Source organism: Poecilia reticulata, chromosome 12, assembly GCF_904066995.2.
Source record: "Poecilia reticulata chromosome 12, P_reticulata-male-v2, whole genome shotgun sequence".
NCBI lineage: Eukaryota > Metazoa > Chordata > Actinopteri > Cyprinodontiformes > Poeciliidae > Poecilia > Poecilia reticulata.
Window position 1 is genome coordinate 19,475,323 of NC_088841.1, and position 20,021 is coordinate 19,495,343.

Consider the following 20,021-nt stretch of genomic DNA (forward strand, 5'->3'; position numbering starts at 1 on the left):
AAGGAAAAATAAAAAAGTTGTGTGGAGAAATCCACACAACTTTGCCCTCACTTTAGCTTTTTTAGGTCTTAAGCTAAAAGATGAAGCATTTTAGTCTTAAGAGTGCAACAGAATCCTTATGTACTCTCTAATTCTATGCTCAGATTTTTTTTTTCCATTTGCACCATTTGAGTTCTAACTTGAGTTTTGTAAACGGTGCGTTCAGGTGGAAACCCGTACCTGACGTTCCACTGCTCCAGCCAGGGCACGGTGCTGATCGACCTGGCGCCGGACGACAAGGAGTTCCAATCTGTGGAAGAGGAAGTAAGCACATCCTCACATTTCACTTCACCATCCGCCTGTCTGTTTCGATTTCAGGTATGAATATGTGTTTAGCTTTTCCTCGGAAAACACTCGAGCGAGTTGACGAGACACACACAAAAAAAACGGCGTCGCAGCCGATCAGAGTATCAGTGACTGAATTACTCCGGCAATGGAGAAGAAGTGATTGAAGGAGACAACAGATGTGTGTGTAAACGGGCCTAAATTAATGAGAAGTGACAGATGTTAACTGGAATTTCACATGTAATTTTCCACGTAAAATGACTCGACTCTAGTTTGTGATTCGCTCATTACGGCTCCGTTTCCATCCTCACTTTCCTTACTTTTGTAAGTGTGCGCAGCACATATTCCTGCTGAGGCTTCACCTCTGCAGCTGAAATTCCTCTAAATTTCCCTCGAGTCCCATCCAGGTATTTGGTTTAATGAGTTACTGCTCCACATCCGCAGTAAATATATGGATTCTGTAGCAGCTGAGATAGCAGATAAGCAGCACGTTTCCCGCGTGCTTTGTTCTTGGTTTTTAATGCGCCGCCGCTTGTTGATGTCGCCCTCAGCTGCAGAGCACGATCAGAGAGCACCGCGACGGAGGCAACGCAGGCGGAGTCTTCAGCCAGTACAACATCATTAAGGTGCAGACTGGAAGCGCGCTCACACTCGCACATAGAGTGCCATCACTTTTTTTTTTTTTTTTACCGGATTACTGTTTAAAGCTTAGGATTTAGTCAGATTTTTAAACTTCTGCACAAACCTTCTGCCAACTTTCCCCGCTGACTTTCTTCCTCTCTGCAGATTCAGAAGGTTGTGAACAAGAAGCTGCGTGAGAGATACGCACACCGGCAGAAGGAAATCGCTGATGAGAATCACAACCATCACAATGAGCGAATGCTGTTCCATGGTAAAGAAAAAATGAGATGAAAATAATGTTGATGTATTTAATTAAAAATAAAATAAAATCCAAATGATACCTATTTTTATATTATTGATTGAAATAAACACATTTTATTATCTAGATCATTAAAATCTATTTTTACTAGTGCATAAAAAAATGCAAATACAATATAAAACATTTTGAGAAACATAAAAAATTGTGTATAATTATTCGTTTATGCTTTTATAAAAATCTTATTTGTTTTTGTTCAATTTATGCATCGATTTAAGTTATGTGGTAACATTTTGTATTAATAAAAAATATATAAATGCCTTATAAAAACAATTAAATTTAAATATTATCACATAACATATTATGGCTAGATTTTTTTTTTTCCAATAAAAAAAATGTAAATAAATTTAGACGTATTTAGATCTTTAGCTGTCAATTGTTTGGTGGAAATTGACAGTTATGTGCAAATGTTTGGATTTCCTTGTGGCTCAATTATTTGTTTATATTTAAGTGAAGTAAATTTAACAATGCCAGTTTTCGGCCAGTTTTTTTTTTTGTACTAGTGATTTTTACTCTACAGTAAAGTGAAAGTAGGCAATGGTTACTATGCACCTCAAAGTTCTAAATTTTTTTATTTTTTCTGATTTGATCCAGAGAAAAAAAAAAAAAAAAAAAAGCTACGACCATAAAACAAGTTCAACCTCAAAATTTGTTGCAAGCTACAAACTTCTCACTATTTGAGGGGAAAAAGCAACAAAACGAGGCAGAATTTTCCCACCCATGTTGGAGGTTCCCTGGAGTTTGTAGTGACTTTCTCCTGTTTGACAGATACAAAACGCAGCTTGGCCAAGGTTCAGCCATTCATGCTCTGGAAGATTAACTTTGTACTCCGACGTTTTCTTTCTTCCAGCTTGACTGGAAGCTTGAGCCGATCTCGTTTATCGCCCTTCCCGTTTGGACCACACGGCTTACTGGGGACGGCGCCCTCAGGGCCGCGGCGCAGTGCAGTTCCTTTAAAGCGGCGTGCTGCGGAGCTGAAAATTCCAGGAAATAATCTGGCTTCTCTGATGCCTGAAATGGCCTGTCTGGCTCCAGTCATCTTAGATCCTTCTCAGATCGTAGATTTCCCAGAAAAAAACGCCTCTTGATGCCTGATGCGCCGCGTCTTTCATACTTCGTGAATCAGAGGCGATCCTTCACGTCATTTACCGAGGCATTCAGAGCAACTTGTGTTGAAGCTTCTGACTAAAGCAGAAAATGAGTTTTAAACAGATTTGCTGTGGAAGATTAAAAAAAAAAAAAAGTCCACGAGGAGATAAATCGAGAGCATGTACCGGTTCAACAATGAGTTTCTCACTTCCCCAGGTTCCCCCTTCATCAACGCGATCATCCACAAGGGTTTTGACGAGCGACACGCCTACATCGGCGGCATGTTTGGGGCCGGGATCTACTTCGCAGAGAACTCCTCTAAAAGCAACCAGTACGTCTACGGGATCGGTGGAGGGACGGGGTGTCCCACTCACAAAGACCGCTCCTGCTACGTGTGTCACAGGTCAGCCACTCCTCTGGACTTAATTAGTGAGCTGAACACCGAAGCACGCTGGGTGGGGAATTGTATACATATATATATATGTATTTTCCTTCTGCACGCGTCTGCAGACAGATGCTGTTCTGCCGGGTGACTCTGGGTAAGTCGTTTCTCCAGTTCAGCGCCATGAAGATGGCGCACGCCCCCCCGGGTCACCACTCGGTCATAGGGCGACCCAGCGTCAACGGGCTGGCGTACGCAGAGTACGTCATCTACAGAGGGGAGCAGGTCAGTGCACAAACTGTCAGGTTTTTTTTTTTTTATTCAAAACTGAAAAGGGATTTAGATTAAATACTTTTTGTTGGACTTTCAGCTGTTATGTTGTTTGTACTAGTAATGTAACTCACGATTATGTTAGTAGTCAATTATTCCGTTTCATTTAACCGTTTAAGCTTTTCTGCGTAGTATCAGTAATGCATTAAAAGATTTAAATGAACAAATTCTTCATCTGCTTTTTTTAACTGAACATAAACATTTTAGTGCTTAAAATGTTTTCATTAATTTTCCCTTCGGTTTGTGCTGAAATAACGCAGCTCAGATCCACATTCATGGTTTCTGTGTTCTTCAGGCTTACCCAGAGTACTTGATCACCTATCAGATTATGAAGCCAGAGAGTCTGGCTGCACCCGCTGCCACCGCAGAGCAGAAGTCCTAAAGGACCGACACAGCTGGAACTGAAGATGACCAGAACAATTTCCTTAAACGGACCATAAGCGAAGGAGGGGAAAAAAGCAGTCCACACCTCTGACGTGAAGTTTCTGGAGCCGAGTCCGAGAGGGTTGATGTGAAATAATCCCTCGAAAGATTCTGAAATATGCTAAAAGAGCAGGCTGAGTCGGGCTTAACCTGTAAGTTCAGTCCAAAGTCAGCAGACGGCAGAAATCCATTCTTATTTAGTGTGATGATATGGAGGAGACGCAGGTTGTTCAGCCGTTTTGCGGCTCAGTCACAGAAACCACAGACTGTTTGCTGTTTTGGTGCCTGTGTGCCGCTCGTCCGTTCTGTCCTCACATCTTAATGCTTTGTTTTGACAGCCGGTCCCTCTTTTGCTGCTTTGAATCATTCACAATGAGAAATTTAGCAACAGTCACGCCGAGAGAAAAGAAATTCAGAGCGTTTAATCTAACATTTCCACCCTGTGGGGCTGAACAAGACAAGAAGAAGACCGCGTGAAATGAGTCTAAACAGAAATAACAAGAGCTCTGTAGACAAATTACACCCCGGAGGCGAAAAAACCAAAGGCTAACGGGACGCAGTCGGACCACAATCCAACGCTGCAGACGTTCCACTGCACTCTGTTAAAGGGACCAGCTTCGCTTTGCAGCCAGTGTTGGGATGAATCGGCTCCTGTACAGAGCAGCCGGAAAACATTCAACCCAAAAATATGGACGCTAATAATAAAAATAATAACGATACACACAGTACTTTTGCAAAAGTATCCAGAGCCATTGAGCTTTTTCGCAACTTCACTTTATAACCACAACCCTCAATGCATTTATTTGGGATTTTATTTTATAGACCAACAGGAAGTAGTACGTTATTTTAAAGTGGAAGGAAACGTTACTCGGTCTGTCTGTTCTCTGATGTTCCCCAATAAACATTCAAGGCCTTCGTGCACAGCTCTGTCCACATGAAGAGAGTTGCTTTCATATGATTTTATTTTGAAGCATCAGGGTAAAGAGGGCTAAATGCAAATGAATGCCACACTTTTCAGATTTCTATTTGTGGAAAACCTTTAAAACTTAGAAATTTTCAAGAACAGAAAATGTCGATTATTTTTCCGTCTACCGAACTGTTGTCCGCTATTACATAGTTGGAGTGTCACAGAAATCTCTTTTGAAATTCATTGGACAGAAAGTTCGACTGGTTTGAAGACTTTTGCAGCGTACTGTGTGTTCTTATTGTGTTTCTGCTCAATTTCTGGTCTTAATTTGAGATAATATGATATTTTTGAGGTGTTGAGTGTTAACTCTCTCCTCTCTGTTCTTTGAATCACCTAAAATAGCTCTGACTTTATTGATAAGAATGTTTAGAATCGTAAAAAAAAAACACTTACTGCTGCCTTTCCAGACCATATCTAATATTTGCACACAAGCACCTACACACAGTTTATTTGGCACAAATTAAAGACATTATTGTGAAGGATTGATTTTAAAAAAAAAAACAACAACATAAAAAACTTCACTTTTTAAGCTTTCAGTGCAGTCACTTTAACATTCGCAGTTCATTTCAGTGTAAACCACTCCAACGTCCTAAACGTGCATCTTCCACCAGTAAGTGTTTACACTGCAGTAGTGGGGTAGACCAGCTCCAAGTTTGATCACTACAAATGCTCAAATTTCCTGTAAAATGCCAGAAACACCCAAAACCCAGAGGTGACATTTCAATTAAGTGTAATCCTTTCCTGAATGGATTTTAACTTTTTAAAAGAAAAAAGTTTAAGATCGAGACGAAGAAACTGAATGTACCGGATTTAAAGATGGAAGATAAAAGGTGCCTCTCCTCAGTTACTCATTTAAATTCACATGTAAAGCTAGTTTTGTATTATTATTATTACTATTATTATTATTATTATTATTCTGTATCACGTATTGTCTCCGAGATGTTTAAAGGTGTGTTTGTTTACATGAACCTGCTGCCTTCTCGTCCCTTTCCTCTCTGGCTGTTATCTGTTGCCGCCCCCCGGTGGCCGAACAGTGTAACCGCCTGCTTGTGCTAACGAGCGAAAGGGTACGCTTTTATTTTCGGTTGTACAATTCAGGAGGGCATTACTGTAAAGCTGTCGGGTGGTGGGTTAGTTGTAAATAGTGACGTTTTCTCGCTGTATTTCACTGAGCCATTCAGATCACAGACTGAACGCATCGCCGGTGTTTGTTTATGCCACAAGTTCTCAATAACGTGAAGCAGAGGCCGACGCAGAGAGAGTTTTCCAGCGTTTTATTCCAGGTGTAGACAATACATACTGCTTCATTTTATTTTCTGACCATATTCTCCTGTTGATCGTTGGCTGTTTTCTAATAATGACACTTTACATTAGATGGGACCACATTAAGGTAATTATAGAGTTAAACCAGACTGACTGTTTATTCCTTATATTTATTCCTGCACAGTTTAGAAAAAGAAAATAAAATCATACTTTTACTTCAGTATTTTCCAGCTGTGGAAAAAACACAGATTTTATTTTCTATACCTTTGGCCCTCCCTTACCTCCCCCCTGTGTTTGTTCTTCCTTTATCTTCTTTCAGTTTATATTTTTCCAGGTTTCATATGAAAAGCCTGGCACAATTTTTTTTTAAATAAAAAAAGTCTGGAATTCCAACATGATGCTGGTCCTGGTTTGTTTTGCTAAATTATGAAAAGTGACTGCTGGTTTCACACACACACACGCACACACACACACACACACACACATATATATATATATATATATATATATATATATATATATATATATATATATAATTACTGAAAGGTTTCTTTGCTCCAATAGGATTTAATTCATGTTTATACTATTTGTGTGTGTATGTTTTACTATTATTATTTTTTTTTTTAGAAAGTAAAGTTCTCACTTCGTTATTAGGCATTCCAACTCTTTGGGAAAATCAGACGGTTTTCCTTTACGACATAAATCTAGTGAGCAGTGAGACGATGTGACAAAATAAAAATTAAATTCATTACGGAAAATACCAGAACGTTAATCAACCTGTGGACAGAATAAATTACCGCAGGAGAAAATGGGAAAAAACTGATAAGCATGAAATTAGGTTGGCATGGAAATGTCCATCTGATGAACGCTGCTCACATTAAGAGAAGAAGAAGAAGGCTGTGTAAACAAATCTTTTGTGTACCACCATGATGTTGGTCTAAAATGTAATTAATTTTTGGTTCATACAGAATTTTTAATGACATTATTAAGCTGAGCATTGTTTCATTAAAATTGGTAAAACTCCAGATGGGCCTTTTAATGGATGATTTGTCTGTAAAAATTGTTTTTATACCCAATTCCTCTTCAGTCTAAATGGTCTGTCTTGCTGATTTTGTCTCTGTCAGCCATGTTTTTGTGTATATACTGGAGGGACTGTGTGTGTGTGTGTGTGTGTGTTTGTGAAATAAATCCGTGTTCACTTTCTGGCTGCCCAAAGCATCAGATGAAACGAGTTTCCTGGTCCGTTATGTCCGACCTGCTGTTGTACAAATGGTTGTACAGATCTAACGTGAAACACAAAAACTCCTGTACAGAAGAAAATCCTTAATAAAAAATAATTTTAACTTTATTTCACAGTGGAGGTTTCTCTCTTCTTCTTTTTTATTTATTATTTTATTTTTTACACAAAGCAGTTGATAATTAAGGAAAAACATTTGTTGGAACTACAGCTGTATCTAATAAAGTGGCAGGTTAGAGTATATAATTAGATGAGTCAGAGATTTTAGTCTTGAAAATAATCTTTAGGAAAATGTTTGTAATGTAAATACGTTGAATTTAACATAATTTAAATTGTGATCAAAACTTTTAGACAAGTTGCAACATTTAACCTAACAGCATCAGGATAATCTTTGTTTTTGTTCCTTTGCCATCTTATAACAGGCCGAAGTTCTGACAGTTACATGGTCTTACCAGTGGGTGGCGCTGCTAACTAACACTTACTCCAGAATCATTCAGGTCTCAAAAATAATGGCTATTTCCAGTTTTTCAAAGGAAATCATTTTTCATGTTAAAATGTTTTCCTTTTAACATTTGCTGTTTTCATTTATTTTATTATCAATCAATCCATTTCAGAATTAAGACTTCTAATAGTTGTGGAAAGTGATATAAATCTGTACCTTATTGCTAAAATATCACAATTTTAATCCAAAATGAAATGACTGGAAGTTATGCAAGTAGCAAGGAAAATATGCATGAATAAATCAGCTGGTATAGTTATCGTGTGTTTGCCTGAATGCTTACATGACTGATAAAACTATTTGCTGCATTTATATCACTTTTAAATGCCATCATTTAGTGATGCCATTTTTTAATAAGATTAAAAAGTGGAATAAAACAAAACGCTCACTTTCAAGTTATGTAAGAACATTATTTATTCAACAGTAGATCTCCAGTAATAAATAAATGCACAGGTCGTTCATTCCACAATGAAACTGAGGGGAAACATGTTTCCATTTGAAGGGTTGATATTGCCATGGTGAACCGGAGAGATGCAGATGGGACTGAACACAGAGAGGCATATTAAGATGTACAGATACAAACTACACACATCTGTACAAAGTATTGCATTTTTCATCCACTAGCCCCCTTTTTGTCCATCTCTCAGTACAAAGATCGACTCGGTCCAGAATCACCAACGATGTGCAAATCAACCAATAAGATTACACATACAGTATTGCATCACTTCAAAGTGCTACACAGAGAGAAAGAGGTGCTGACAATCTTTTTTTTTAAAAAGTGTAGAAACCTTAAACATGTTTGTGAGTCTGTATGGGCGTTCAGCTTTGAGTCTAGTATAAAAATGAACTTTTTTTGCCTTTATTTGTCTAACACAGTGCTCATCTTAGCCTGAAACTTTAGTAATGCAGGAGTGCCCACGAATTGTGATGTAATGATGTATTTTTTGTGCTTGACTGGTTTTGAAGTACAACAGTTAATTCCTGATCGTGTTTTTCTATGTATATAAAAGTGCTCGTTTGTGTGATTTAATACCATTAATAACCCATAATTGCTAATTTACTATGTTGATGAGAAATAGGCATGGGTCGGGTACCAATCTTAAGGGATGACAAAGATAGAATTTAAAAACGTGTAAAATATTTTCCATATAATTCCCAGGGGTTAAAGTCTTTATTGAGAGATGCCAATAAAAAAAGGGAAAAAGGAGTGACGCACCAGTGTCCATCCCCAACCTGTTTCTGTTCACTTCCTGTGAAGATTTGCAAGAAAACTAAACTCCTCTGTTTTGAAGGAACACCGCCCATAATTTATTAAGAATCAAAAGCTGATATTTTATAAAGATAAATTGTCCTATGGTCTCTTTCTGTGCTTTGTGCCATTAAACTTGTGTAAGAATTGTACCACTTGTTTAGTGAAGATGAATTGAAATTTAAGGCAACGTGCTAGCTGGGCCTATTTGGGAGCTTGCTAGCACGCTTTTAGTAGGCTAGCTGTTATTTTGCTGTTGAAATTAAATTAGACTTTAAAACTAAACTAAACATTTTTACAAATATCAAAAGTTTAAATCCTGAAGTTTACTCTAACTTTATCTTTAAAAACAACATTTAGTAAATCCACACAAATTAGCTTGTTGACTCTAGCTCTGGTTCTTGGTTAGCTAGTTTGCAAGTGAGTTAATTTGTTTAATCATCCATGAGGTCTAATAAAGTACTACGAAAAACAAGAAAATTGTGCAAGTCTTTATTCTGGATATTTACTTGTACTTTAACACTATTATTATTTTTTTTTTTTTTTGGGATAGTCTTCCACAAAACCTTGACTGTGAGAATTTCCTACCGGCCCATGCCTATTGAGGATTCTCAGGGGTCTGCCAAACATTCATCAGTACTGTCTTGTAGTTACAAAACAGAAAATAAATGCCAAAAAAAAAAAACTTACTGGGGGATACCTTAATGAACAAGGCACAAACGTCTTAATGGACCATCCACTGACACCGATGGTTATGTTTGCTTTTTATCTGAAAAAACCTTTTACAAGGCACCAAGCAGGAGCCACTTTGTTCTTCATGTCAAATCACTGTAAAGAGATAAAACATTGCTGAGAAGAAGTGAAACCCAGTTTGTTTTAACTAAAAAAAAAATATGAATAGTTTACCACACACGCTTAAAAGGAATGGTACCTAACAGGCTGTCTTCCAGGGAGTTTCATCTAAAATGAGAATCCCAACTTTTCTGCAAAATATTCCCAAAATCTTGTCATTCTTCCCGCCAGAAAACACCTCCTATTTCCAGAAGTTTCAGCCCTTTTTGCCTAAAAATATTTATAGATGATGCAGAAGGGTTTTTCTGTGGTGTCAGGGGTTTCCCAGTCCATTTACAAGGGGCCCCAGCCTTTTTATTTGGCATCTAGTTCTATTTATTTTTAACCTCCTCAGTGAGAAGACGAAGAGCAGAGAAGAAAAAAAAGAGGGAGGGGGACAAGTCTGACATGAGAGGCAGAGATGAGAGGATGAGGAGGAGGGAGGAAACATAAAGGGATGAAAAGGGAGATGAGAGGAGAGGAAGAGGACGTGTGAAGGGCAGGAAGCTCCGGTCGGATCCCCGGCAGAACACCTGTCACTGAAGAGGCTCCTGCTTTCTGTCACCCTCGTTTTTTCCCCTCCCTCTTTCCTTCTCCATCCATCTCCTTTGTCCAGCGACAGGAGGGACACCCGAGGAGGAAAGAGGGAGTGCTTAAAATTCCCCCCTTCCTTCCTGTGTCCATCTCCTCTCCTAAAGACCTCGTCTCCATAGAAACAAGCTATCTTCATACTGAGCTTATTCAGTCGGCAGGCATGAACGTGTGCGTGGGAGAGGGGAAGATAGGTTCGCTGCTGCTCAGGCCTCACCGTGTTAGGTTTCTGTGTGTGTGTGGGGGGGGGGTGTGTGTGTGTGTGTGTCAGTGTGTCTCTGTGCATGTTGGAAAAAAAGTGTGTCTTTGAGTCAATGTCAGTCCAACACTCCGTGTGAATGACGAACAAGTCCAGAAAAGACATTTCGTTTTTGGTCAACTGGAATAAATCTCTCGTGAAAACTGACTGAGTGTTGGCTGGTTTGTGAAATTAAAAAAGAAGAAGAAGAAGAAGAAAAAAAAAGGTCCTTTTCAGGCACCGTGACACTTCTCGCCTCTGTGTCGTGGAACTACGGACACTCTGCAGAGGTCAGTGACACCGAGAGCTCCTCCAGCCCAGTCCGCTCTCACTTTGAGTCAGGATATGGGGGTAACGCTGTCCATTAGCAGCCGGGTGAGGTCGTGATGGGGCTGTGGTGCAGGTAGGCCGGGTTCACCACCGACACCGGGAAATTGAAAATGAACGGAGACGTGGGCGTGACGGCCGTCGAGCTGTTGACCACCGTAGACTTGGGTCCGAGCAACGGGCTCGCCGTGGCCGCGGCTTCGGCGGCGCAGGATGTGGCGAGGACCTGGGACTCGAACTGCAGCAGCTGGCCCATGAAGCTGAAGTTGGGCGAGATGATGCTGCGGCGGCGGCGCACGAACTCGAAGGCTTCGTCCAGACGCACCCGCTTCCTCTTCATCAGGTACGCCAGGCAGATGGTGGCGGAGCGGGAGATGCCCGCTTGACAATGGACCAGCACTCGTCCACTTGAGTCTCGTACTGAATCTGGGGAAAGAGATGGATCACAGTTCAGAGACGACTGCTGACAATAAAAGCAATCAAATCTCCAACCAAAATGTATGTTGACAGAAGGCCCAGGTTTCTTTCCTGTTTTGAAATACAGTTCTTTGGAAAAGTACAGATCTCTTCTTTGGAAGGGTGGGCGATACGGATTTAAAGGTTTATCGCGATATTTTGTGGCACTATTGTGATAACGATGAAAGTGACGATAATAACTATTTATTATGCATTTTTAGGTAACTACTGTGAATGGGTGTCACAGTAGTTATACAAACACAAACACAAATAATGCTCTTGAAAATCAGTCCAATTGGTAATGCACTTCTTTAGGATACCAATCACATCAAGTATAATTTATATCACTAAACTGTAACTGTATTTTCAAATTTACTAGTATTTATTGATGCTTTCATTGAACAAATGGCAAAACAATCAATCCTGACAACAAGCACAGTTTTGAGGGGATTTTTAAATATTAATTGGAATTTATCACGATAACAATAAATCAAAATTCTTACCACCATATGAAATTTATCACGGTAAACAATATAAGTATTGCCCACTCTTCCTTCTTAGTTTTGCTTTTTTCTCATGCTTAATTAGTTGTTTAGGAGCATCAAATAGATTTTAATATCAGAAAGATAACATAGTTAAAAATAATGTTTTAGTTTTTAAGGGGAAAAGATTTCCAACTCAACCCTGGTGTCAATATAACTGGCTCCTTTAATTATCTAATATCTCTTCTCTTTCAATGCATTTTTCCACTGAGTAAATCTCTTACTAAATGCTTATTGTGTATTAAAATAAGTCATCCTTTAAAACCTCTAACCCTTTCCTCACCCTTATGCGCATTATTTTTGCACCCAGCAAGTAGCTTCTATCACACCAGATGTACAGTGACGCCTCGCCTAAAAACCGCTTTTCGTTTTCCTCTCCTACGCACTTTGGTGCCTCTCTGCGCTCTCAAACCGACAACTAACCTCAAAGTGAGAATGCTGCAAATCACATTTACAGTAACTGCAACACACAAGTGCAAAATTTGGAATCATTCTCTTTTTCACACTTCCTCCTCTGGCCTATTTATGGCTCTGTCTCGGTGTGCATACGCGCTCTAACTTTCTCGTGAAAAAAAAAACAACAGAAAAACAACCTGATTTAGGCGATGGCTTGATTACAGCATTTACAAGAACTAGATTTTTCAGCGTGTGTGGCTGAATGCACCAAGTCTGAACCTTAAAGTGTGAGGGTGGGTTTTATTTTTGCAGTGCTTCTAAAGAATTTTCTCGATTTTTTTACAGACAAATTAGACGAGAGGTACACTGTCATTGAAATTCACTGATCTTTAATAGCTGTCCCTATTAAAGAGACACTCTCATACAAACAGATTGAAAGCCAACCCCAGTTTGCTCACTCGGTAACACCGGATGAGTCAGACTCTAATCCCACAGCAGCTAACTATGACGCATAACAGCAACCTTCACCTGCACACACACACGCATAGACATCAGAGCCCTTGCTAACACTAACTCGTACTGCACAGCACCAATATGCAAAATAAAAGCACTCTTGAATACATAACGCACTCAAAAACAAACAAAGAAAAAAAAATTACAAGCGCGGCAAAAACAACATTTTACCAAGCGTGTGTGTTCTAGTTTGTGGTGCAGATATTTTAGTGCACTTGAAAAAAACATAAACTTATCATCAGGAAGATGTAAGATGTTGTTTTAATTCAACATTTCCTTAACGTTGAGGAAAACTGCTATTCTCATCACGCCGTGCGGAATCCACACAGCACAAAGCAAAACATAAACACTGCGGCCCGTCACATTTTGCGAGCACACTCCCGTCAGACACTGACCTATGAACTCGATGGCCTCCAGGAACCAGCAGCTGATGTCTTCTTTGTGGTTGTCCTCCACCGGGATGCACTTGTACTGGTAAGTGCCCTCGAAGTGGTTGGGACAGTCGGCCGACACGTTCAGCAGGGCGGAGATTCCGACGCTGTCCAGGACCTCCTTCTTGGAGGCGTGAAGGGCGCTGCCAAGGTAGAGAAAGGGCAGGATCTCGACGGGGCCACCCTGGAGAGACACCAACAGGAGGAAGATCTTCACTAGCCGTCCCCGAATTAGTGATAAATGTCTCATGTCTCACAGAGGCCCAGTGGCTTGACTGCAGCTTCATATTGTCTAAATCGCATTAACAAAGCTTCTTATTATATAGAAATGGGTTTATTATTTGTGTGAGAAACACAGTCGAACTGTTTGGGTTGTGTATTTATGGGTCATGTCAATCCCCTGACGAAGCCACATAATTCAGCTGAAGTAGCGGCGTGTTTTCAATGCGTTTTTTTCATCGCTTTGCTGCTCTGAGCAGACAGGGTTTGCAGCTGCTCCTCTGTAAGCAAAAGCATCTCAGTGCCTTGTGCAATGCCCAGGCAAGGGAGCTGGCACACATATTATGAATAATCATGAAACTTCCTTGAGAATGGAAAAAAAAAATCAACAGCAACATAAAGGTTGTTTTGGCTTTGACTTGTTTGAAAACTATGACTTGTTGATCAGACATTAAATGTGATGTTGGCTACCATCTATATGAAAACTTCTACCTCACTTTGAGTTTTGTTTCCGAGCCCCTTGTGAGCACATTACCTAATGAACATTGATTCCCCCGTTTACCGGACCTGAGTGGTCAATGGGTCATCAGCCGTCCCTTATTGACAGAAAGCTCTGTCTGTTTATGTCCCTGCCGCTGACGAATTCGGTACTGACACAGAGTCAGGAAATGATCAATATGGCTAAGAGATGCCGGGCAGGAAGGGGCAGAGTGGGCTGCATCGCTCTCGGCCAGTCACTCCATCATACTTGCCACAGGAAGTTGCATCTTTCTCTTAAACTAATATAAAAAAAAAATGCACCTGACAGGACAATGAAGTGATTTTCTTGGAGAAACACAGACATGCACACAGAAGCAGGGTTGTCTAAGTCTCTTGGCCTCGTGAATTCCAGGGGAATTAAACCCAAAGCACATGTGACTGCGAGAGTTGCGTAAAATCCGCAGGCTCAAACAAACAGATCACTGTCCGACAAAAAACAAGGCCAGCTAGGTCACAGGAAGTCGTGGAGAGCTGAATCGATGCCGAACTTTCAGCCCACTCCATTAGCGGGACTTATTTTAAGCATTTTAATCAATTTAAAGTTGCCTCAAGACTGGTAAAAAAAAAAAATATGGAAGTTAGTATATAACATGAGTCCTTCAATAAAGCACTCATAACCCTGGGATCTGTCTGACAGAAGGCCTGTCTGACACTCTCACTGTAGAATAACCTGAATTAAACATACCACAAAAAAGCAACAATGATTTAGACTACTGCTAAACTGATATAAAATTTTATTTGTTAGTTATAATAATGTGATTTGTAACATTTATTTGTTTATTTTTTTATTATTATTAAATATGGAATGATGACATAAACTTTTTAGGTTGGATGATTCCAGAAAACTGTGTAAGAACAACGTATGTTCCTGCATGTTAAAATTAGGTGACAAGACTTTTCTCTTGCGTTGGTGAAAGATAAATACAGCTCTTTATCAATATTTCCGGTCACGCAAAGCAAATACAGTCATGGGCTGGAACCTAATCACTCTCATGGAGGTTATGTGTGTTTACGAGCTGAAAGCAGGCTATTGAAGAGCAGATTCACCATAAGGAGCAGAACAGCGAAAAGAAAAAAAAAACATATTTAGCACAATAACCAGCTGAAAACGTTATTACATTTTCCAAGTAGTCAGTGTTTTCATAAAAACAAGAGTAACCGTATCTGCTGTTAGGACGTTAAAACGTTGAAAAAATGTTGCAAGACAAAAAAAAATAAAAAATCAAGCAAATAAAGTGAATGTAAAACTGGTGATTGTAACAGTTTGGAAAATCAAATCAAAATGTGTAAATATTACAGCCAAATTGATAAAAATGTGATAACTGATTATTATTATTATGAGCAGAACTACCATGAAATGTTTTCAGTTTTCTTCTAAGTGATAAATGTTATATTATTTCAACAGATCTTGTTAGTCTTTGGTTTGAAACGCAGAAACACATTAGGTCATGTTATACATTTCTGATTTTTAAATATTTGAGGAAATATCACAAAAGGAAATATTTTTAATGCTGACTGGATTACGTTTTTTCTTTTTTCTTTTTTTTTTCTAGGAAACGCATAGAAGCAGAGGGTGACGGTTTTACCTGATCGTTGTGTGGCGTCCCACACGATGAGCAGGAGTCGATGCTGGACTGGCTGGTGAAGGACGGCAATGATTTGTTTTTTAAGCAAAACTCGGGATACTCTGCGTAAAATCTGTCATATCCCCCTAAAAACAAACAAGAAAAAAAAATATTATTAACCATCATAACAATGTCTGATGAACACATTTACAGATAATCATAATAAAGTTATGCAAACTGAATGTGCATCAGGATCTCCCAGCATCTTTCAATTGAATTAAAACATTCCCTACAAACGGGAATAATCAACTGCATTCTGACCACAGCCGCTTGTGTCAAACCGTAACCATGATGTGTCATGTTTACCAGCCGCTCAGACTCTTGTGCTTCAAGCCGTCTGCATCATTAGGATGCAGGCACACACAGAAAAAAAGGGGTATGCGCCACGGCTTGCAGCAGCTTCTGCTTTCAGAATATAAAACAGACAACCTGACTTTCCAATTTTCCACTTTTTTTTTTTTTTGAATTATCATTATTCATTTCAGTTTGTCCCTTTTCACTCCCAACGGAGGAATCCTGGTGAAATAATACAGGCTGTGCTGAGTGTCATCGAGGTTTTCCTGTGGCTTCAACGCATCAGCATTACCTCATCCACTCAGCCACTGAGCTATGAACGCGTGGATGTGGATGAGTGTGGATGTGAGAGGTTGACTATATTAATATATTTACATATGGATCTTTCCATATTACCTGTCATCATCCGATATCAGTTAATCGATTATAATGTCAAATAATTGTGATAACTGTGAACATTATTATTATTATTATTATTATTATTATTATTATTATTATTATTATTAATTTATTGATTTATTTATAGTAGTCAGCCCCAAGTGAATGAGTGAAGGTGGTCTAAATGGGAGGTATTTTACCTTTGAGCAGGTACACCAGTGTTCCCTGGGAGTCCCTGAACAGCGCGTTGAGCACCAGGGTCACCGTGCTGTCTTCCTTCACTGAGTCCGAGTCCGGCGTCCTTTCGTCGTACAGCACCACGACGGAGTACATCCCGGAGCGCAGGCGGCCCCGCACCTCCTCGTCCCCGGCCAGGACCTGGTCCAGGCTCAGCACGGAGCCCTTCGCCCTCCTTCGGACGATGGTGTTGCAGCGCGCGTTGACGGAGCCTCGGATGTGCCCGGCGCTGAAGGCGAGGAAGGAGCGGCAGTCCAGCACCAAGCACCGGCCGCCGTCGTCCTTCAGGAGCCGCTTCAGCACGGTGCAGTCCATCTCGCCCAGGTCTTCCATGGCACCTCGATGCAGATTGTGTGTGTATAAGGGAATGGGGGGGTTTCACTGCTGTTTATCTCTTCGCCTGCCGAAGCTGAAGAAAGCTCGCGCACCGATCCTGTGGTGGATTCCCCTCTCGCGCCTCTCTTCTATCTGCGCATCACCGTATCCATTCAGCTTCTTGTTTCCTCCTCTCTGTGTGTCTATCCTAAGAACTGTTCTTTCTTGTTTTTCTTTTTTTTTTATTTTTTATGAATGGGTACGTCGCGTCACGGCGGAGGTGACGTCAACCAGCAGGAGCCAATCACAGAGCTTCCGTTTATTCATTGAAAAAAAGAAAAAGCAGAAGACATCAATGAAACTGAAGGCGACAATGAAACACCAGAAGTCAACAGCTCTTAAACTCTTGCCCACTAAATGGAAATCAGCTGATAAGGTTGCTGTTTATCCCTCAATCCCAAATGTCAAAACAACTTAATTCAATATTATTTTTCACAGACTCATCAAAGGAAAATTTAATGATCTATTTTTCTTGGCTAAAAATGAAACTTAGGTTTGGGAAAAAAAAAAAGAAAAACTTATGTAGCTTGAAAACATTAAATTAAGAACCTTCCCATATGAGTCACCATACTACATGTTATGGAATTGAAGATCAAACAAAACAACCCCCCCTCCCCCCCACACACACACACCCTCAACAATTTTAGCTTTTACCACAACTCTATTCCTGACCTTTCTACTGTGCTCCCTGTTTGCCATTGTGCCATTTGTTAGAAAAAAAAAGTATGATGAACCCTAGAAGAGAGCATAATTAAGAACCGAAACTGACCCGCCAAACTTCAACCCGTCTGTACAGGCTTGACTCATAAGTGGTAAGATGTTCCTGCATGCACTAGACATGAACTTCTTGTATTTCATACTGTACTTATTTAAAAAAAAAAAAACTTAAACATTAATATTATTTGTGCTACAAGAAGTTAAGTATAAATTGCTTTAGATTAGGAAAAAAATGCATAGATCATTACAGTCATTGTTGTGTGCTAAGTTTTATTACATTCCCCAACACTTTATCTAATCTTGCAGTATTTAAAGCTCACCTATATCACCGGCTCTGTCTGTTTTCGGCGCTACGGGACTGCAGGTGGGAGTGCTTACGTCCCTGCATGCATGTGCGTGCGTGTGCATAAGTCTGAGCGCGCATCTGCGTGTGCGTGGGTGTGTAATCCTACAAGCGGATGCAATTTGCATCTCCCATCACACAAGCCTCAGAGCGTGCTCAGGTATTTGCATGTTGATCTCATTTCCATGGTTACAGGGGAAAGAGATCAGCGAGGCAGCAGATGACAGGATGAGAATTCAGACAAAAACAGACTGAAAGCAAAACAAGCTCAACCTGGAAGAGAGAGAGAGAGAGAGAGAGAGAGAGAGAGAGAGAGAGAGAGAGAGAGAGAGAGAGAGAGAGAGAGAGAGAGAGAGAGAGAGAGAGAGAGAGAGAGAGAGAGAGAGAGAGAGAGGAAGCAGGTGGAGGGACCTGCTATGGGTGGGTAAATATGCAAATGTATTTGATTTATGATTTATATGCAGATACAAATCTGCGTTAGAAGCTTTGAAATGTTCACAGTCTAGTCAAGTTTGAAATACTTGGAGGCATTTTTCATGTAATCACTAGTTTATATTGCAAATTCTCCCATCTAATTGAGTCATGTCTTACTGTCAGATGCAAATAAAAAACAACAGATGCAAGGAAAACACGGCAGAAGTTCATGGCAGTGGCATATATGTGATATGCTTAAACTACATTTGTAAAACCTCGAAATTCTGTGTTTTTCTACAGAATTAGATAATTCTACAAGCAAACATAATTTGCTACAATAGAAAGGTCCCAGTGGCTCTAATGCTTCTTATCACGAGAAGCTCGAACCCATGAATTACTCAAGAGGTGAACTATTGTTATGTTTTTACAGCTCAGAAAGAAGCCAGCCTCACTGCTATCAGCCTGTCACGCATGCAGTTGTTTTTCTTAACAACACAATTTGACAGATATAACAGTCAATCTACTACAAAAAGAGGAACAGAAATATCCTTTATTTCTGTGCAACAGCAGCAAAGTGACAGGCACTCAAGGAAAGTAGATTCAAAAAACAGAATACAATCAAATTACTGTACAGTGAGAGCAACGTTTCAACACAAAACACTTAATTGAACAATGACATTATTTGAGTGAAAGATAACATTTATTTGTAGTTGAAATCTGTGGCGAAAATCTCACCTTATCTTTAAACATCTTGAAATGTTTTATCATGGTCCAGTGTTTTATATAACTTTTATTTTTGTCACTCTAATTGTCCACTTTCTCTTTGAGCAGACTTCAAGATATGTCAAAGAAAAGCAAAAAAAAAAAAAAAAGACCTTAGATAAGGAGTGACTTAAAACTTTTGCACACTACAATCAATGCTCTCAAAATCTGGAATATTCATCAGCTGAAATAGCATCGCACTATCTCACATTTGTATTCGAGCGTTGTTTGAATACCAACTGAATGTATTCGGATTTGATCCCCAGTTTGTCCTTTCTGTGTGCGTCCTAATTTGTGCCAATAACTGATTCTGTTATTTTCATTTTACAGGCAATAGAAACAACAATACTGGAAAAAAATGACTCTGACATGGTAAGATGGAGAGGCAGAACGGTGCAGGGAGAGGAGTCGAAGCAAAGGAGTCGGAGGTAGAAATGGATGACTGGATCCGATAGAATATGATCAGCAAAGACAGGAGACGACTTCTTCTGCTGGACTGCAGATACTAACGCATCACATGTGCACCATGCTGCATTACTATCAACCCCAAACAATGCCTTAACCAGGCGGGACGGTGCTGCTGCCGTAGCAACAACAAAGAGGTGTGGGAGGGTGGAGAGCGAAGGGAGTTGGGGCGGGGAGGGACTCCGAGGGGATTGGCCGGAAAGAGACTCTGCGGTGATGTCATCGCTCTCTCCCTCCCGCTGCTCTGTGGTGTCCATCCATTCATCCCCTCACATCACATCCCCCATCTGCACTCCGTCATCCGTCAATACGGTGGACAAGAGGGAGAGGACGGGGTGAACAGCTATCATTCTCCTCCTCTCGTAGCTGCTCCGTTTTTGTCCTCTCAGTAAATAGCACAACACAGTTTAGTATGCAACCAAACAGCATCCGGGATTCTTCTCGTGACATTGTGCAATGTTGAATTTGACCTTGAGGCAGAAATCTTTATAGGAGAGGCCTAATGACAGTGTGACACAAAACGCGCCACTTCCATTTGGTTTTATTTTATAGCACAGGTGGGGAAAAAAAAAAAAAAAAACAGCTCATATACCTAAAGCAGACCGAGGTTATTGGAGAATGTAACAA

At 40.1% G+C, this 20,021-nt stretch overlaps 2 protein-coding genes across 2 annotated transcripts in view; one reads left to right on the forward strand and one right to left on the reverse strand.

Moving 5' to 3' along the window:
* Nucleotides 1–7,063, forward strand: part of tnksa (tankyrase, TRF1-interacting ankyrin-related ADP-ribose polymerase a) — a 77,373-nt gene extending 70,310 nt beyond the window's left edge. Inside the window, exons 24-29 of the mRNA XM_008423895.3 lie at nt 206–303; nt 876–950; nt 1,111–1,216; nt 2,567–2,753; nt 2,861–3,017; nt 3,358–7,063. Coding sequence (XP_008422117.2) covers nt 206–303; nt 876–950; nt 1,111–1,216; nt 2,567–2,753; nt 2,861–3,017; nt 3,358–3,444 — 710 coding nt within the window. The 3' untranslated portion in view covers nt 3,445–7,063. The remainder of the gene's footprint in view (nt 1–205; nt 304–875; nt 951–1,110; nt 1,217–2,566; nt 2,754–2,860; nt 3,018–3,357) is intronic.
* A 777-nt stretch (nt 7,064–7,840) lies between these two features.
* dusp4 (dual specificity phosphatase 4) lies at nt 7,841–17,095 on the reverse strand. Its single transcript, XM_008423898.3, has 4 exons — nt 16,282–17,095; nt 15,371–15,495; nt 12,990–13,209; nt 7,841–11,113 (listed from the first exon to the last, which is right to left on the reverse strand). The coding sequence occupies exons 1-4, from the start codon at nt 16,649–16,651 to the stop codon at nt 10,725–10,727; spliced, it is 1,104 nt and encodes a 367-aa protein (XP_008422120.1). The 5' UTR covers nt 16,652–17,095; the 3' UTR covers nt 7,841–10,724.
* Nucleotides 17,096–20,021: the final 2,926 nt, after the last annotated feature.

Coding starts and splice junctions, on each gene's coding strand:
- dusp4 (XM_008423898.3), bottom strand. CDS start 16,651: ATGGAAGACCTGGGCGAGATGGACTGCACCGTGCTGAAGCGGCTCCTG. Junction 13,210..15,370: donor GGACGCCACACAACGATCAG/GTAAAACCGTCA, acceptor GTGTCTCTCCAG/GGTGGCCCCGTCGAGATCCT. Junction 11,114..12,989: donor GGAGGCCATCGAGTTCATAG/GTCAGTGTCTGA, acceptor CTCTTTCCCCAG/ATTCAGTACGAGACTCAAGT.